Here is a 16618-nt window from a genome sequence, read left to right as displayed (position 1 = left end):
CATAGAAGTAAACATTTAACTATTCTCTATCTATAGGGGACATACTAAAATGTGTTCATATTCCATGAAATTTTTTACAACATAAGGCCTTAAAATATGGGATCTTTTCAATTTCTTTCCTCTTTTTCTTTTGTGTCTGTGGGGGGAGGAGGATCGTATTTTATTTTTCCCTAATCCTCGCACCAAAGCCCATATCTTAGTATGTGTGTATATACGTAAGGTTTTTCACTTCTAGGGCTCCATCACAATGAGGATTTCCTGCTCGGAGAAAAGGGTAACCTACAACAGGCTTTTGTGTGGAAGCCCTCTTCCAAGCACCATGTATCATTAAAGCTATCCCGAAGGATATATAATAGGCATACAGCTGCATCTACAGGACATGGACATCAATGTTCTTCCGTCACCCTCCTATCCCCATTAAACGATTCACATATATAGGAGGCCCTTATGTCCTACACATAAAAGTCGTCCATTTTTTAACTTGGAAGAGAAGCAGCAAGGTATTCTCTCTCTAGAGCCTGATCAAGTACATGTTCATGGCTAGGACGGCTTGTGAGTTGGACTCGAGTACATCAGTTGGTTCAGAGTTGGTGATTCCGCTCCTGAATTGATGGATAAATATCGTGAAAATAATGCAGCTATGCACATCTGCAAGAAGCAGATGTTTCATGAAAGCACAAACATATTAAGGTTGGCACGTCTAAAGACACTCCTATTGGTAGAATTGATTTGTTCTTCTTTACAGATTGTAGGTATAGTGACAGAAGTTTCTTGGGAGTATGAAATAGAACTGAATCAACTGATAAGTGACATGCCGATCCTGTTTGATGCATATGTTCCAACTTGAGAAGTGTCACTTGCAGTAATTTGTCTTGGAACGTACATATAAGTTTCTCTCCCAGTAATAATACATGTAGTACATAGGCTGAATAAGATGGTGTAAGTAGAAATTCCTAGTAAGATAACTGAATGCACGAGTTTGATAAACTTCATTTGATTTAATAATCTGAAACCCTTTAAGTCTTATCAAAAAGCTGCAAAATCAACTAATAAATTGCTTAGAAATGTATTATGAATTTGATGCATCACATCCACTAGCCCCGCTTTCAGTCAATTAGAAAAACAAAAACAAATTCTACACTCTGTGCTGTCCTTTGGAGTTCATTCCTTTGTATTATAAGTTTATAACAACATAAAAAGGTGAGAAAATACCAGAAATGATGCAAGCTTTGTTGTCCTTCACCCTTGAAAGCAGTTCTAGCCACAGCAGCGTAAAACCTGTTCAGATATTTTGCCTATTTAAATTAGTATAATTTCAGAGTATAGCAGACTGTTAAAGCAATCAACTCACATTCCCAATGTCATCACTGTTAATACTCCAGAAACATCAGCACCTTCTTGAGACTATCACAAGGGAGATACAAATTAGCTTATAAGAAATGTATAAAAAGCTGAAACACTTATTCCACCACCTATGTTTTTTAGACATTCAGACCAAGTTCATTAATTATTTTACAACAGCTGTAATGAACAGCATGCCATCACTCAAAGAGAAATACAAAACAATTCAGGAGAAAAGAGATTCAATCAGATTATTAATCCTCAGTGTCGGTTAGCTTTACAACAGCACCTCTTACACAGTCCAAGGAGAAGACAGGCATATGATGTTAAAATTCAATATTTTCTAACTACAATTAGTGCAATCCTGTACTAGGTTTTGTTCATGTGGTGATGATATTCATGAGTTAGGCAAAGAATTACCACTTTGAGATAACCTATTCTTTCTGTTACCAACACAACACAAATCACTCTATGTAATGTGGTACAAGGATATGTATCCAGATATTAGCAATTGAAGGTATGTATGTGCAAATTTTTTCAAGTGCATATAGCATGTGAAGTCCTACTTGTTCTTTCAAATTCAGGTATCCTCATTTGCATTTAGGGTGTTACAAAGAACCATTGACCTTTCTCTATCATTTTCCAGAAGAAAGCAAATTGTCATCTGCAATGATTTTACGTATTCTTAGTTTTTAATTTATTTAGAGTTAGGCCCAAGAGTAAAATGCTAAATGCTATATACCATTTTAAGCTACTGCATTCTCGACTATGCCCTAAAATCTATGAAAATTCACAGTGAAAACTAAAAACCTAAATTGTAGTGGGATAGAGGATGGACAGGAAATGTAAGCAATCAGGACTCAGGAGAGCCAAATAGGCAAATGACTCGTGCAATCAGTGAAGTGAGTTCCACAACTTGGTGACTATTGAAAATAAGACGGGTTGAGATGAAAACCAAGACAATGCATCCAAAGAAATAAAGAAAGAAAGTCCAGGGGAGGGAGATAGGGCCAAACAACAAAGGACTCCGCTGAAAGTTCTAAGTTTCAAGTCCATATCTATATTACACCTGCTGACTCGACTGATGTATATACAATGGCCAAAACCACCAGACCCTTGGTGATCTACAAATTGCCCCAAGCCGGTATAAGGAGGGGTTAAGGCCTAAGTGATTTAGCTCTTATCTTGGGAAGATAACAGTTTCATGGAGAGGTACATGTTCTAAGGGAACGCAGTGCAGGACAATGGAGATTATTTCCACTGATCTAACCTATGCATTATGTACCTTATTTTCACCCATGTTCTTGACAGAAAACTTGTGTTTGAGAGAGTCCGGGTAGGTTTCTATAATTCTTAATCCTTGGAATTCACTCCTTCCACAGATTATTACACTTCCTGATCTTATCTAGTCTCAACATAGTAACAAGATTTCCACAAGTGAAAAGCTGGCTATGTTAGTGAGGTTCCTTGGATGCTTCTCTTGTTTGTCTGGCATTGATGCTCAAAGATTTGGTCGGATCTTGCTCAGGACACTTGTCACTGCATGAAAGTGAATGTGCATTATCAAAATAAACCCATCAAAGGAGCATGATTCTTTTTATCATCAGTGGAACTTTTTCTGAATATAGAGTTCATTACCAAAAGGTTATGAAATGGCTCTAAAGTTTCTGAAATTTCCAGAATGGCCCTTGGAATTTTGAGGCATCCAAATTAATCCCTGAAACTTCAGAAGCTACAACGAAGTCCCGCATCAGTCACATGCAGAACAGAAAGCATCAGTAGGAAATGCCATGATGGTAACATATAACATGCCAGTGGTAGATGAGGACAGACTGGTTCAGATGAAGGTGTGAATGGGTTGGTTCATAAATGAATACGATGAGCAAGCAACAGAGAGAGTCGGTACAACAGTTAACGATGCTAGTAGCAAACAGGCGGCCATTCTAAAATATCCAAGGGATTTGGCATTTGAGCAGCTCCAAATCAAAAAAGAGTTTGGTTTATGAGTCCACTTGAGCTCAGGCGACTAAGCATTGCAATCAAACTGTAGTGAAAGGACGAGGAAATCATCTAGAGGCAGGTGATTGCTGGAGCAGCAGATATCATCTGTTAACAGCAGGAGGCTGTACTATCACGGAGGTTTCAACCAAAGGTTACCACGTAACTGGGGCACAGGAGCAGCAGTGAAGGACAAGCAGGCGATGGCGAGGATTTGGAGCGCATATTGGAAGCGAAAAGGAGCTGTGTTATGCACCTACCCCTTAGATTCACTTTTAGCAGGAGGAACAAAAAAGCCACGTCGGCTAACTAAGGAGAGGACCATCTTAGGAGTAAAAGGAGGATGCCAGCTATCCGGTCAGGGAAGAGTGAAATGGGTAATTTTCGATTTTGGGCTAGTATAAATAATAGGCAGTAGCCATAGTAGGGTATGCATAATATTAGCCTTATCTTGTAGGAGAGACCATGTTGAATGATTCAAAGTTTTACTTGGTCATTAGGAGTATCAGCAGATTTTTTTTCCTTCTTTTTAGCTATTTTCTATTTAGTCTCTAACGTCTCTTTTTTCCAATCTTGTAAGCCTATATATTGAGGCAGTCTTCAGTTAATAAGGCATCGATCCTTCAATAAACTTCTCTGATATTTTCTTAATATTTCCAACATTCTGGTATCAGAGCCAGGTTGTAACCCAGGTTTTCCGTCTTCAGCAGTAAGATGGCAGCAAACAGTGCAACCATAAACGTCTCACAACCCCAGATCCCCGTATTCAAAGGGGATTCTTACGAGTTTTGGAGCATAAAAATGAAAACTTTATTTCGATCTCAAGATCTATGGGATTTGGTAGAGAACGGAGTTCTTGAAGGTGACGATGCAACTAACAAAGAAAGTTACAAGAAAGATGCTAAAGCCTTATTCCTCATCCAACAAGCAGTAGACGAATCTATCTTTTCATCAGCCTCTACAGCAAAAGAGGCGTGGAATGTACTTAAGAATGAATATCAAGGATCAGGAAAAGTTATTACTGTAATATTACAGTTTCTATGAAGGGATTTCAAAACCGCCAACATGAAAAGCAATGAAACTATACAAGCATATCTCGCAAGGGTTTCGTCCGTTGTCAGTCAAATGAGAGCATATGGCGACAAAGTGACAGATGAAACTGTGGTGGCCAAGATACTACGAAGCTTGACTCCAAAGTTCGATCATGTAGTCGCAGCCATTGAAGAATCGAAAGATCTCTCCAAGTTCTCCGTAGATGAACTCATGGGGTCTCTTCAAGCTCATGAAACAAGAATCAACAGATCCACAACAAGTGAAGAGGAACAAGTTTTTCAAGTGCAAGGTGAACAAACAAGTTCGTGGTACAATCGAGGCGGAGGAAGAGCTGCATTCCGAGGAAGAGGGCGTGGAAGGATGACCACTGTCCAATGCACCAACTGCAAAAAAATATGGTCATAAAGAAAGTGACTGTTGGTACAAGGAGAAGCAAGCACAATATGTAGAAGAGGAAGATGATTGTCTGTTCATGACTTATGTAAGTCTTCAAACCATCTCAAATGAAGTCTGGTTCGTAGATAGTGCTTGTTCAAACCATGTAACATGTGACAAAAGCAAGTTTAAGGACTTGGATGGAACTCATAAATCTAAGGTAAGATTGGGAGATGATAAGCAGGTGAAAATTGAAGGAAAAGAAACAATTGCAGTCAAAGTCAATGAAAAGGTAAAAACAATTCAGAATGTCAACTATGCACCAGGTCTTGCTCACAATCTGTCAAGTGTGGGTCAACTTCTCCAATTTGGTTTCTTAGTACTATTTGATAACGATTCTTGTGTCATTAAAAACAAAACAGGAGATGTTTTGTTTAAATCACTAAAGACAGAAAACAGGATGTTTCCACTAGACTTCTCTAGCAACAGGGACTACGGAATGATGATGAGCGGCAAAACTGATGTTACAACGTTGTGGCATCAACGTTATGGTCACTTATATATCAATGGATTACAGCTACTTGCGGCTAAAGAGATGGTGAAAGGTTTACCTACAGTCAAAGATGTGAACCGCCTTTGCGAAGGATGTGCGTTGGGGAAGCAAACAAGGTCTTCGTTTCCTATTGGACAAGCAAAAAGAGCCGAGATTAAGTTACAGTTGGTCCATGCAGACATATGTGGACCTATGAAAACCGCTTCACTTGGAGGTAGGAAATACTTTCTACTCTTTATCGATGATTTTTCAAGATTGAGTTGGGTTTATTTTCTCGCACATAAATCAGAAACATTTGGTTTCTTTAAGAAATTCAAAGCTTTAACAGAAAATCAAAGTGGTGAAAAAATTAAGGTACTCAGAACCGATAGAGGGGGAGAGTTCATTTCTAAGGAGTTCAACAATTACTGTGAAGAACATGGAATCAAGAGAGAGCTTACGGCTCCCTATACCCCTCAACAAAATGGTATAGCGGAGCGAAAGAACAGAACTATACAAGAAATGGCTCGTTCAATGATCAAAGCCAAAGGACTAGATGATGAATTATGGGCTGAATCGGTCGCTACTGCTGTCTACCTGCTGAATCTGTCACCTACAAAAGCAGTATGGAATATGACTCCATTCGAGGCCTGGTACGAGTTCAAACCATCGGTTAGTCATCTTCGCATTTTTGGTTGCATATGTTATGTTTTGATTCCATCAGGAAGACATAAGCTTGATCAAAAGGCAAAGAAGTACATTTTCGTGGGGTATTCCACTAAATCCAAAGCATATAAACTATTTGATCCAAATGAAAAATCTATGGTGATCAGTAGAGATGTGCAATTTAGTGAGCAGGAAGCATGGAGTACAAGCATAACGATGAGGAAGGCACACACAAAGAGCCGTTAGTCAATCCTCAACCTCAAGGTACTCCTTCAAGTTGCAACAACACAGATTCCTCTTCGAGCAACGAAAATGTAGAATCATCTCAAAGTAGTGATTTTGAAGCCTCTCTAGATGACAGAAACAGTGAAGAAGTACCGGTAAGACGAAGTGAGCGTAGCTTGATTCCGAAGCGTCATTTCCCAGTTGAAGGAAAAGGAGATGACTTTGTCATGCTTGCTAGTGATCCAACAACTGTAGAAGATGCCATAAAAGAAGATGTTTGGAAACAAGCTATGCAAGAAGAAATTAATGCTATTGAGAAGAATAAGACTTGGAAGCTAGTTGAATTACCAAAGGAGAAGAAGGCAATCAGTCTAAAATGGGTTTTCAAGACAAAGGTGCATTCAGATGGAACAATACAGAAGCACAAGGCGAGATTGGTGGCATGCGAATATGCACAAAAACAAGGGGTAGATTTTGAAGAAACGTTTCACCGGCGGCAAGGTTTGAAACGGTAAAAGTTATCCTCTCACTCGCAGCACAAATGCAATGGCAGGTTTTACAGTTTGACGTAAAATCTGCATTCTTCAACGGGGAACTAAAGGAGGAGGTTTATGTACAACAACATGAATGTTTTGAAGTATGTGGAGAGGAACATAAAGTATATAAGCTTGAGAAAGCTCTTTATGGCTTGAAGCAAGCTCTTCGGGCTAGTTATAGCAAGATAAATGAATTCTTTCTTACAAATGGATTTGAGAGAAGTCCAAATGAGCCGACACTATTTGTAAAGAAGCAAGGTTTAAAAGATATTGTGGTGGTAAGTCTATATATAGATGACATGATATACACAGGATCCTCCCTAAATCTCATTTCAGAATTTAGAAAAGCCATGACAGGCAAATTCGAAATGACTTATTTTAGAGGAGTTGAGATACTTCCTTGGATTGGAGGTCAAGCAAACCAAGAGAGGCATATTTATATCTCAACATAAATATGCCTCAGACATCTTGAAGAGTGTTGGCATGGTGGGTTGCAAAATGGTTGGGACTCCGATGAATGTGGGTGAGAAACTCATGATTGATGATGGCACAGGATTAACAGATGCGAGAAAATTCAGAAGCCTAGTAGGGCGGTTGATCTATCTCACTCACACCAAACCAGACTTAGCATATTCAGTCGGATTGGTTTCTAGATTCATGCATTGTCCTAGCAAGCAACACTTAGGTGCAGCCACAAGAATACTAAGGTATGTAGCAGCTACATTAGGCTTGGGGATCTGGTACAAAACTCAAGCAGAATTTCAGCTCAAGGGATACTCGGAGAGTGACTGGGCAAGCTCAGAAGAAGATGGGAGAAGTACAACAGGAAATTGTATCCTTCTTGGATCAGGGCCTGTTGTTTGGGTCTCCAAGAAACAACCAACCGTAGCTTTGTCGTCTACAGAAGCTGAGTATGTGGCAGCCACTGTAGCAGCATGTCAGGTAGTTTGGATAAGAAGATTACTTGAAGACTTGAATCAAGAGCAAAAGTATCCAACACAACTGCTACGTGACAACAAATCAGCAGTAGCACTTACGAGAAATCCAATTTTGCATGGAAGAACGAAGCACATAAAGATTAAACATCACTTTATTCGGGAATTGGTAGCTGAAGAACAGATTAGAGATGAGCTTTGCAGATCAAGACAACAATTGGCAGACATGTTCACCAAAGCGTTACCTCAAGCTAAGTTTGAAGACCTCCGAGCACAAATAGGAGTTGACACTTTTGAATCAAGGGGGAATGTTGAATGATTCAAAGTTTTACTTGGTCGTTAGGAGTATCAGCAGATTTTTTTCCTTCTTTTTAGCTATTTTCTGTTTAGTCTCTAACGTCTCTTTTTTCCAGTCCTGTAAGCCTATATATTGAGGCAGTCTTCAGTTAATAAGGCATTGATCCTTCAATAAACTTCTCTGATATTTTCTTAATATTTCCAACAGACTAGCCTCTCAAATTGCTAGTAGGTTCCTCTCATTTTGTTCACTCATTTGGCTCTTAATTACTGTGCCGCAATCATCCCTGAGTTCAGATCTTAACAAGTTGAAGTACGAGCATGGTAGAAAAGAGGCTGGCTTCATGGTTGGCAGTGGCAGCAGTGGCTTTTTATCAAAGGAGACAAGACAGAATCTCAATGGCAAGCATATCAATGAACACTAAGAAAAACGGAAGCACATGGTGGTTCAAGAGTACAGCCTCCCCCACAAACGAAGTGCCATCACCAACCGAAGCGACTCTCTTCCAAGACCTAACTCTACCATGATATGATTTAGGTTGAAAGCTGATAACTGCTGCTGAGGGAAAACCGTGACCATATAATGTACAAGTTGGACTTGTAGGACGAGAACTGCAATAATTGAGGATCAACAGTACATAATTTAAGGGTTAAATATGATGATTGGTAACCAACTTTTGCGTATTTCAAATTTAGTCACCTAAATTTGAAAATTACCAAGAGAAGGGTTCAAACTTTGCAAAAAGTTTCACTAAGGGATAAGGATGAACAAGTTGGTTGCCATTTGTTGGTCCTAATGAAATGCAAAGAATGGCAACCAGCTTGGTTCAATTACCCTAAATGAAAACCTTTTGCAAAGTTAAAATCTTTTCTTCCTTATTTTCAACTTTCCAGATTAGAAATTGGAACAAAGTTGTCTGCCATTATTTGCAATTAAACCATAATTTTATTTAGCAAAGTACATATCCATGGCCCGGCCAAAAGGAAATCTTAACCCTATATAAAATACAAAGAAAAGTTGGAAATAGGTTTATATCCAACACTCCTCAAGTTCAAGCACATAAGCCGAGCATCCCCAATTTGTCACATATAGAGCTAACCCTGTGATTTTTGCATTGGCCTTGGTCAAGATGCCAGCAACCTTATCTCTTGAGCGAACACAAACTTCTATGGATGGGGGTTCACATGAAGTACCAACCACCTTCATTCTGGTGGGCACAGACCGGTAAATAAATAAGAAAGCACTCATTAACACTTCTCATTTCATCTATGGCATTACCTCAATGCAAACTCATAAGTCAAAGCTATACAAATCACAACTCCACAACTTTGTTTACTAACATGAAACCTCAACCTAACAAATTATCATGCTCAAGTGCAAAATCGAGTATCAACCAGATGATTCTTGTTGAGATGGAACAGCCAATATTGCATAAACAAATGGTTAGCACTTAGTAGGAAGAATAAGGGGAACAATTAAACCTATGATCTTAACATTAAATAGAGAATCCAATAATCAGATGGAAAGATGCACAAATTATGGGCACCTTCTTGCCACTAATCCCATCAACAATTTTCTTCCTGGAGAAGACATGTCATGCAATGTATATCAGTATTAAATGTACCTTTGTGAGTGTAAGAGGTTACATACCGTGAAATAAGCAAGGTAGCTTACAGCAACAGTCAATGTAATTTCTATCACCGTATCATTGAAAATATATCCAAGCCACAAATATGACACCAGACCAAATGCAACACCCATTCCTACACTGGATCAAAGAAATAATTTTATCAAACCAACTATAGTCGCTATACTATAAACTGAAGGTACAACACCTACGCTCCAAGAGATACTGTTGCTAAGAATTTTATGATGGTCTCCCAGCTGAAGCTTGATCCAGTCACCATTCGGAAAAAGAGTGTATAGACAACAATTGCAGTCCTGAATATACAGAATACAGTTTATATTTAAGCATGTAGCTAAACCGAACATGGACAATAACTGAAACTTAATTTCTATATCATAGAAACTTTTATTACATGAGATCCAAAGAAAGGATCAAATGTCTTGATTAAGAAGCTAAAAGAGCAACAGAGAATTGATACCCATCATTCATTAATGATTCTCCTTCAATAATAGTACTTAGTTTTTTGCTTGCACCAAGCTCTTTTAACAAAGCAACCACAGCAACAGGATCAGTAGCACTTAGAAGTCCTCCAAGCAGAAATGATGTTTTCCAGCTCCAGTCATATGGAAAAATTAGCTGCGGTTGCGTCTATTTTAGAATATAGAAAATTACACGCCAAACAGAAATCCCAAAAATGATATATGTTAGCAAACCTTCAAAGCTGAGCCCAGAATGAATGTGGATATTAGAACCCCAGGCCCAGCAAGAATTATCATTTGTGCCATGCATTTCTGTGAAGAGATGAAGGTGGGTTTTGTTATGAGAAACCAATAATCTTACATTAATAAGAATACCTTTTAACAAAATGACTGAGAAATTGTTAGAAACACATACCACTATAGTAATGTCAATAAAATTTATAATGCTTGATTATATTATCAAAAACGCTTCATCCAGAACATGTATCATTAAGTCAATAATTAAAGAATTTATAATGCATGATCATATATCAAAAGATGTTTCATCCAGACAATCTGAAAATTAAGTGTAAATCCATACAAATGCTAACATTACAACCATTATAAAACAGTCACAGGTCTACCAGATGCTGAGATAAGATTAGTTGAGCTGATTCAGCCATATCCAATGTAGATTCTTCAATTGCATGATCTAGAAGTTGACGCTTCTACCAAGAAGACACCATTAGCATATATGGAGTACGATCAACATCAAAATGAGGAAGTAGTGAAGGGATATCTGTGTGGCACGTACATAATAAAGAAGTGGGTTTTTAATAGAAGGGTCCGGAAAGAATGCTATTATTATGCCTAGAACCCTAGAGGGTTGACTTTCTTGTAATTTGTATTGGATTTCACCTCATCACACATTCTACTTGGATTTCTATTTGTAGCCAACCACTAATGACTCATGGCTAATAAGGTTGATGTTGTTGTTGACTGGATGACAACCATTGGAAAATACATACAGGATTTATCATATCTAGTGTATTTCTGTCGCTGCCAATCTGTTAGATGGATGAAAATGGAAACTGTGCAGGTTCCTAAGGCTGCTTTATGATCAAATGTATCCTGCCATTTTTATTTTTTTGTAAACTTACTTCTTTAAGCGAAACTTCTATGTTACCAACTTATTAGCATAGATCCTTGATGCATCTTCATGCCAAGGATGTCTTCTTAGCAGCCACTTTAATAGAGAAGCACCTAGGTTTGTTGCTCACAAGGATCTGAATGCAAGTTGAACGTTGAATCCCGTCGAGGACTGTTCGCAGTTATACACAAATTAAAATAAAACAAATATATCAGTCTTCGTGTAAGACATTTGATCACAAGAAGGCGTTTAGAAAGGAACTTCCATTATCTAGTATCAGGATCCAAATGATCTGCTTGAGTGGAATTCCATATATTCAAATTCAAGTGTGATACAATAACTATATCATTGATATTAACAATAACTAGTCCCATTCTCTGTCACTTCAAAATGATTAAACAGGAATATCTTGGATCACTAATTATAAATATTCTTATATAACAATAAAATAATGTTTTCAATGTACTATTCAAGTAATTTCAATAATCAACAAAACCCGATGCATCGTGGTTTAACTAACACGACTCTTCGGCTTTATGGGGGTTGAGTAAGACAATGAAGCATAGAAATCAACCTTTATTTGGTGCACCTCCATTGAAAATGAACTTTCAAAAAGAAGAGCAGGGAGAAAAACAGCTAATAGAAGATCTGGATCAATATTTGCCCCTGCACATGAACCATATATGTGACTTACAGCAGCCGACAGTATAGTATACAAAGGATTTTCCAAGTGCAAGCATGTCAGTCGTCAGAGGAAGGCTGTGCATAATTTCAAAAAAGAATATATGCCACTCTGAGCGCCCCCACCACAACGGTCCCAAAGCCATCATGGGGGAGGAAAATCGCGTTGTCCCAGAGGCAGGTGGATGGTGCCCGTATTCGAATACCACTGGGACAATTCAGCGGGAACTGTTCATGATTTTAGGCTCATCTCAACAGAAGATTCTAAGTCAACTTACAGATCCGTATTCCATCACCAACCTTCCCTAACCGATGGCTTGTTCCGTATTCTGCAGAATAAAGAGTTTTTGACTTAGGAAAGAACACAATAGTAGGAAAGCTATGCAACACCTCACATCAACAACATATGATGCTTTCAACACTTGATGACCACACTTGTATGCTGCCCAGCGAATTACCCCAGGTGCATCAATCGGCGGGCTGCAAAAGTGTCACCCCCTTTCAGTGACAAAGCCACTATATATATACTAGAAGGGTACTCGTGCAATGCAGCGAGATACATCTCAATTTTAATGTTTTATTTTATTCTTTGTCTATGTCGATGTTATAATACGATTTTATGTGTTTTTAAGAAAGCAATAATGATTTTATTTTTGAATAAAATAAAATTTTGAAAAAAAATATATCAATGTTAGTATCAAATCAACCATCTAAAAGTTCTCATTTTTTATGTAATTTCTTTACTTTATTTTTATTATAATTTAATTTAAGTTTAATAATGAAATAATTTATTTTTGGTTTTATAACATTTTATAAAGATAATAATTAAGTATTCTGTTAGAACTTAATGATTATCCTAATTATATTTAGATTTTTTATATTTAAAATGAGATATTTATCATGCATTCGATAATGTTTATCTGCAGTTAGTTACACGAATTCAGATATGAAGCTTTAATAAGTTGTACTTACGCACAATCTACTTGTAATCTTGAGTTTTAGGTAATATGCATTAATAAACAATACTTAATGCATAAAAAGTGATTTTTAAGAGTTTTTGTCAAATGTTTTATAATATAGTATAGATATATACATACACATATTGTAGACGTCTTATTTTCATATTATTGTTATTGACATCAAAATATTGAATGCCAACATTGAGTGTTACATGTGTTAGTAACAAGTCTGTTTTGGTGCGCAAGATTAAATATATTTTGTAGCTATTGAGAAGTACTTTAAACATCTAACTGATAATCAAAAAAATTATGAAACCGTTTTTTGAGTCAAACGTTGCAAATTTTATAGGACATAGTTATAAGGCACACATACTTGCAAAAGAATATATTAAAATCCCATATGCCGACTATACTGATATTTATTCATGTGTTGTTAATTACTTAGTATTGTTGTTGCAACTAATGACTATGAGCTTGAACAACATGATGCCACTAATTTTTTGAATGATAAGCTTGAGGAGAACATATATATGCAACAACCTGAAGGTTTTGATTGTTGTGGCCTATGGGTAAAAAAAACTATGTTCTCTAAAGAAGTCTCTTTACGGCCTCAAGCAATCTCTACGGCAATGGTACAAAAGGTACGACTCTTTCTGGCCAGTCATAACTACAGGAACTATGAGTGAATGTTGTACCCACTTTTGTATGTAAATGATATACTGCTAGTAGCTAGATGTAAAGAGGGATTCAAAAGGTTAAGGATCAACTGAATGTAGAGTTTGACATAGAAAGACTTGGGGGTTGCGAAGAAACATTTTGGTAGTGGAAATTGGAAGACACGAAAAAGCAAGTTGTACCTTAGTCAAACAAGGTACATAGTAAAGGTACTTTGATATGGCAGCTCAAGAATTCACAAGTCCAGTGGCAACTCACAGCTCAAGCGAGCCAGAGGCGCAACCGGCTTGTCGTTCCAGCCGAATAACTATGTAGTTAAACAAATAGTCAAAGTAGCAGGTGTTGCATATGGTTAAGTAGTTGTGGTAGTTTTACATGTTGAGTGGTAATCTCAGTTGTAGGAAAGTAACCATGTCCGGAAACCATTTATGGTTTTCCCTTAGTTGTCATAACCATGTAAAAGGGAGGAAAAAGGGAATGTAAGTTATGTCTTTTATGCTGGAAATTCCTTGTCTTCTATCTCTCTACTCTGCTCCTTCCTGTTAATTCTGGAGTTGGCACTCACTCGAAGAATTTAACTTAAGATCGTATCATACTTCAACGCTTCAATATGCACCATGCAAAGCCTATCTTGATACCCCTTGCCACCCAGTTTAGGCTATCGTCCGTCTTTAGTCCTACGTCAGATAAGATTTTTGTATATGGCAAAAGTCCTTTATTCTAGTGTTGTTCGGTCCTTAATATTTCCTACGATATGTACACGCCCACATATGTCCTATGCTGTTAGCATGGCAAGTAGATAAATGGCAGACTAAGGAAAGGACCATTGGAAAGCCGTACAATGGATTTTCAATTATTTGCAGGGTTCACCCAATATTTGTCTACAGCTTTGGGGGATCTGAGAATAGTGATATTAGCTATCTTGATTCAGATTATGCCATAGACCTTGACAAGAGAAGTTATTGGTCAATTGTTGTTTATGTCTTCACGGTTGGAGATTGTGCCCTTTGCTGGAATGCTTGTTTGAAGCCTACGGTTGCTTTGTCAACAAATAAAGCTAAATACATGGTGGTAACATAAGCAATTAAGGAATGAATATGGTTGAAAGGGTTATTTCGGGAGCATAGTGATGCTTTGGAAGTGTATGATATAGTGTGACAGCCAAAGTGCCACTTTCTTGAAGGGATTTGATGTTTCACGAGAGAAAAACCCATTGACATCTGCTATTAATTTGTATCTGATATTATTTCTCAGGTTTCTTGAGCAAGATTAGTACACGATAACCCAACCGGCATGATGATGAAGGCACTAACAGTGACCAAGTTTGAGCATTGGTTGGACTTGGTCGAGGCTATTCATTGTGATTGAGATCTTAGAGGCTTTTGGTGAAGGTGGTTGTTTCATATTTACGTATTTGAGGAATTCTCTTATCTTTATATTTGATCGTTTGTTGAAGACTTTTCTGTTATGGGTTTTGTTTACATTTGGAGAATTTAAAGTCTATGTAGGAAATGCCTTAAATCCACCAGATATTTTATTCAGTAGAGAAAAGTGGCAAAAACAGGAAATTCAAGGATTTGTTTGCCAAATGTTAAAAGTTGTTCATTGAGGATAAGAACTTTTTTCTCCAACGTGTTGTTTTCTTCTTATTTTCTGCTCTCTCTTAACCAAAAACTACCCACCACCTGTTTGATAAAATATCTAAGCGACGGTTTTTTATTTGTAAAAGCACCATTTGTTGTTTCCTTGTTCAATCTTATACCAAGAACGATCATATAGTCATGATTTTACTGATTTGTGTTTTCCGTGTCTTTTCTATCTCTCTTTGCTTGATTTTGGTTTATTATTGATTGTCATGTTTTATTGATGATTAGATCCATCCTATTTCATGAGCACTAGTTAACACCGGACAGTTGACTTTTCTGAAGTTCGTCTTTCCTGTTCGAGTGATTGATTGATCATTAGTGGTCAAATTTAAGTCAATTTGGAATACAACTTTAGGCGGAATCTGATAACAACACCTTTCAGCTGCAACCTTCGGTTTGAGGAAAGGAACCATGAAGTGCGTAGGACAGTAGATCAGCTCAATACAGAAAAGGAAACAAGAGATGAAAATTTTGAAAAAGGTTAGAAATGAAAATTTTGAAAAAGGTGAAAAAGCTCATGATCTCAGCTGGAGATAGTGTAGGGTTGTAATTCAGTTAGACCACAAATATCAAAAGTGAAGTCAAATTGCAGAATCATAATTAAAATACCCTACTTTAAGACAGAAATTGACAAATTAGACGAACCTAATGATCCCATGGCGATGCCAAGAACAAGCAGAGCAACTGTATAAGGAACTCTAGTTCCTCTAAGTACATGCCTCGATGCAATTCCCAACACTAACGAGATCCCCACGAACAACACCGCGTCTGTAGGATTCGAAGAGGACTCCGAATCACCCTCCTCCGCCGCTATTATCACGTTTGGCCATTTTTCCACCACAGATTCCATTGCCAACAGCGATTTTGACGAGATGCTTAACTAAAGTGAGTATAAATCAAGGATGGTGAACCAAAGATCATGGGATTATTGCCAACAGCGATTCTGATGAGATGCTTAACTAAAGTGAGCATAAATTAAGGATGGTGAACCAAAGATCATGCGATTAGATTCCTTGTGTCTTTCTCCAAAAAAAAAACAAATCTTAGGTTTTAAATTACAAACTTTGATATCTCTACTCTACATGTAATATATAATATTTTGTCCTTTTCTTTTGAAGGAATATATAAAATATCTGTTACCTTCTTTTAGATTGAATGATTGATTGAAAAAAGGGATAAACATAAACAACAAATATCGCATTAGAATGAATTTTCAAAACATTCTTGTAGATTTTTATTTATTTTTTGATTAACCTGAATATACAACCCATTATGTGAGCTGACTAATTTCAATGCGATCACCTGCTTTGCAGATAGTCTAAAGTCACCGTATTTGAACCTCCGTGGCCACAAGATGATGTTTATTTCTTCTTGGATTTGAACCTGAGACCTCCTGATACTTTTGACCTTTAGAGTCAAGCTCAAACCAATCAAGCACCACCGTTATGGTTAACATTCTTATA

The 16618-nt window shown here is 37.4% G+C and overlaps 1 protein-coding gene across 1 annotated transcript in view; it reads right to left on the bottom strand.

Moving 5' to 3' along the window:
- The window catches only part of LOC112522877 (sodium/hydrogen exchanger 8), a 49543-nt gene extending 33307 nt beyond the window's left edge, over positions 1 to 16236 (bottom strand). Inside the window, exons 1-9 of the mRNA XM_025132197.1 lie at positions 15801 to 16236; positions 12154 to 12204; positions 11769 to 11860; positions 10300 to 10377; positions 10065 to 10222; positions 9799 to 9900; positions 9610 to 9727; positions 1352 to 1404; positions 1213 to 1278 (exon numbers count right to left, since the gene is read on the bottom strand). Coding sequence (XP_024987965.1) covers positions 1213 to 1278; positions 1352 to 1404; positions 9610 to 9727; positions 9799 to 9900; positions 10065 to 10222; positions 10300 to 10377; positions 11769 to 11860; positions 12154 to 12204; positions 15801 to 16005 — 923 coding nt within the window. The 5' untranslated portion in view covers positions 16006 to 16236. The remainder of the gene's footprint in view (positions 1 to 1212; positions 1279 to 1351; positions 1405 to 9609; positions 9728 to 9798; positions 9901 to 10064; positions 10223 to 10299; positions 10378 to 11768; positions 11861 to 12153; positions 12205 to 15800) is intronic.
- Positions 16237 to 16618: the final 382 nt, after the last annotated feature.

Source organism: Cynara cardunculus (genome assembly GCF_001531365.2).
Source record: "Cynara cardunculus var. scolymus isolate 2C chromosome LG 12, CcrdV1, whole genome shotgun sequence".
NCBI classification, from domain to species: domain Eukaryota; kingdom Viridiplantae; phylum Streptophyta; class Magnoliopsida; order Asterales; family Asteraceae; genus Cynara; species Cynara cardunculus.
Note: the sequence above shows the minus strand (reverse complement) of the source record. Positions and strands in the feature narration are given on the sequence as shown.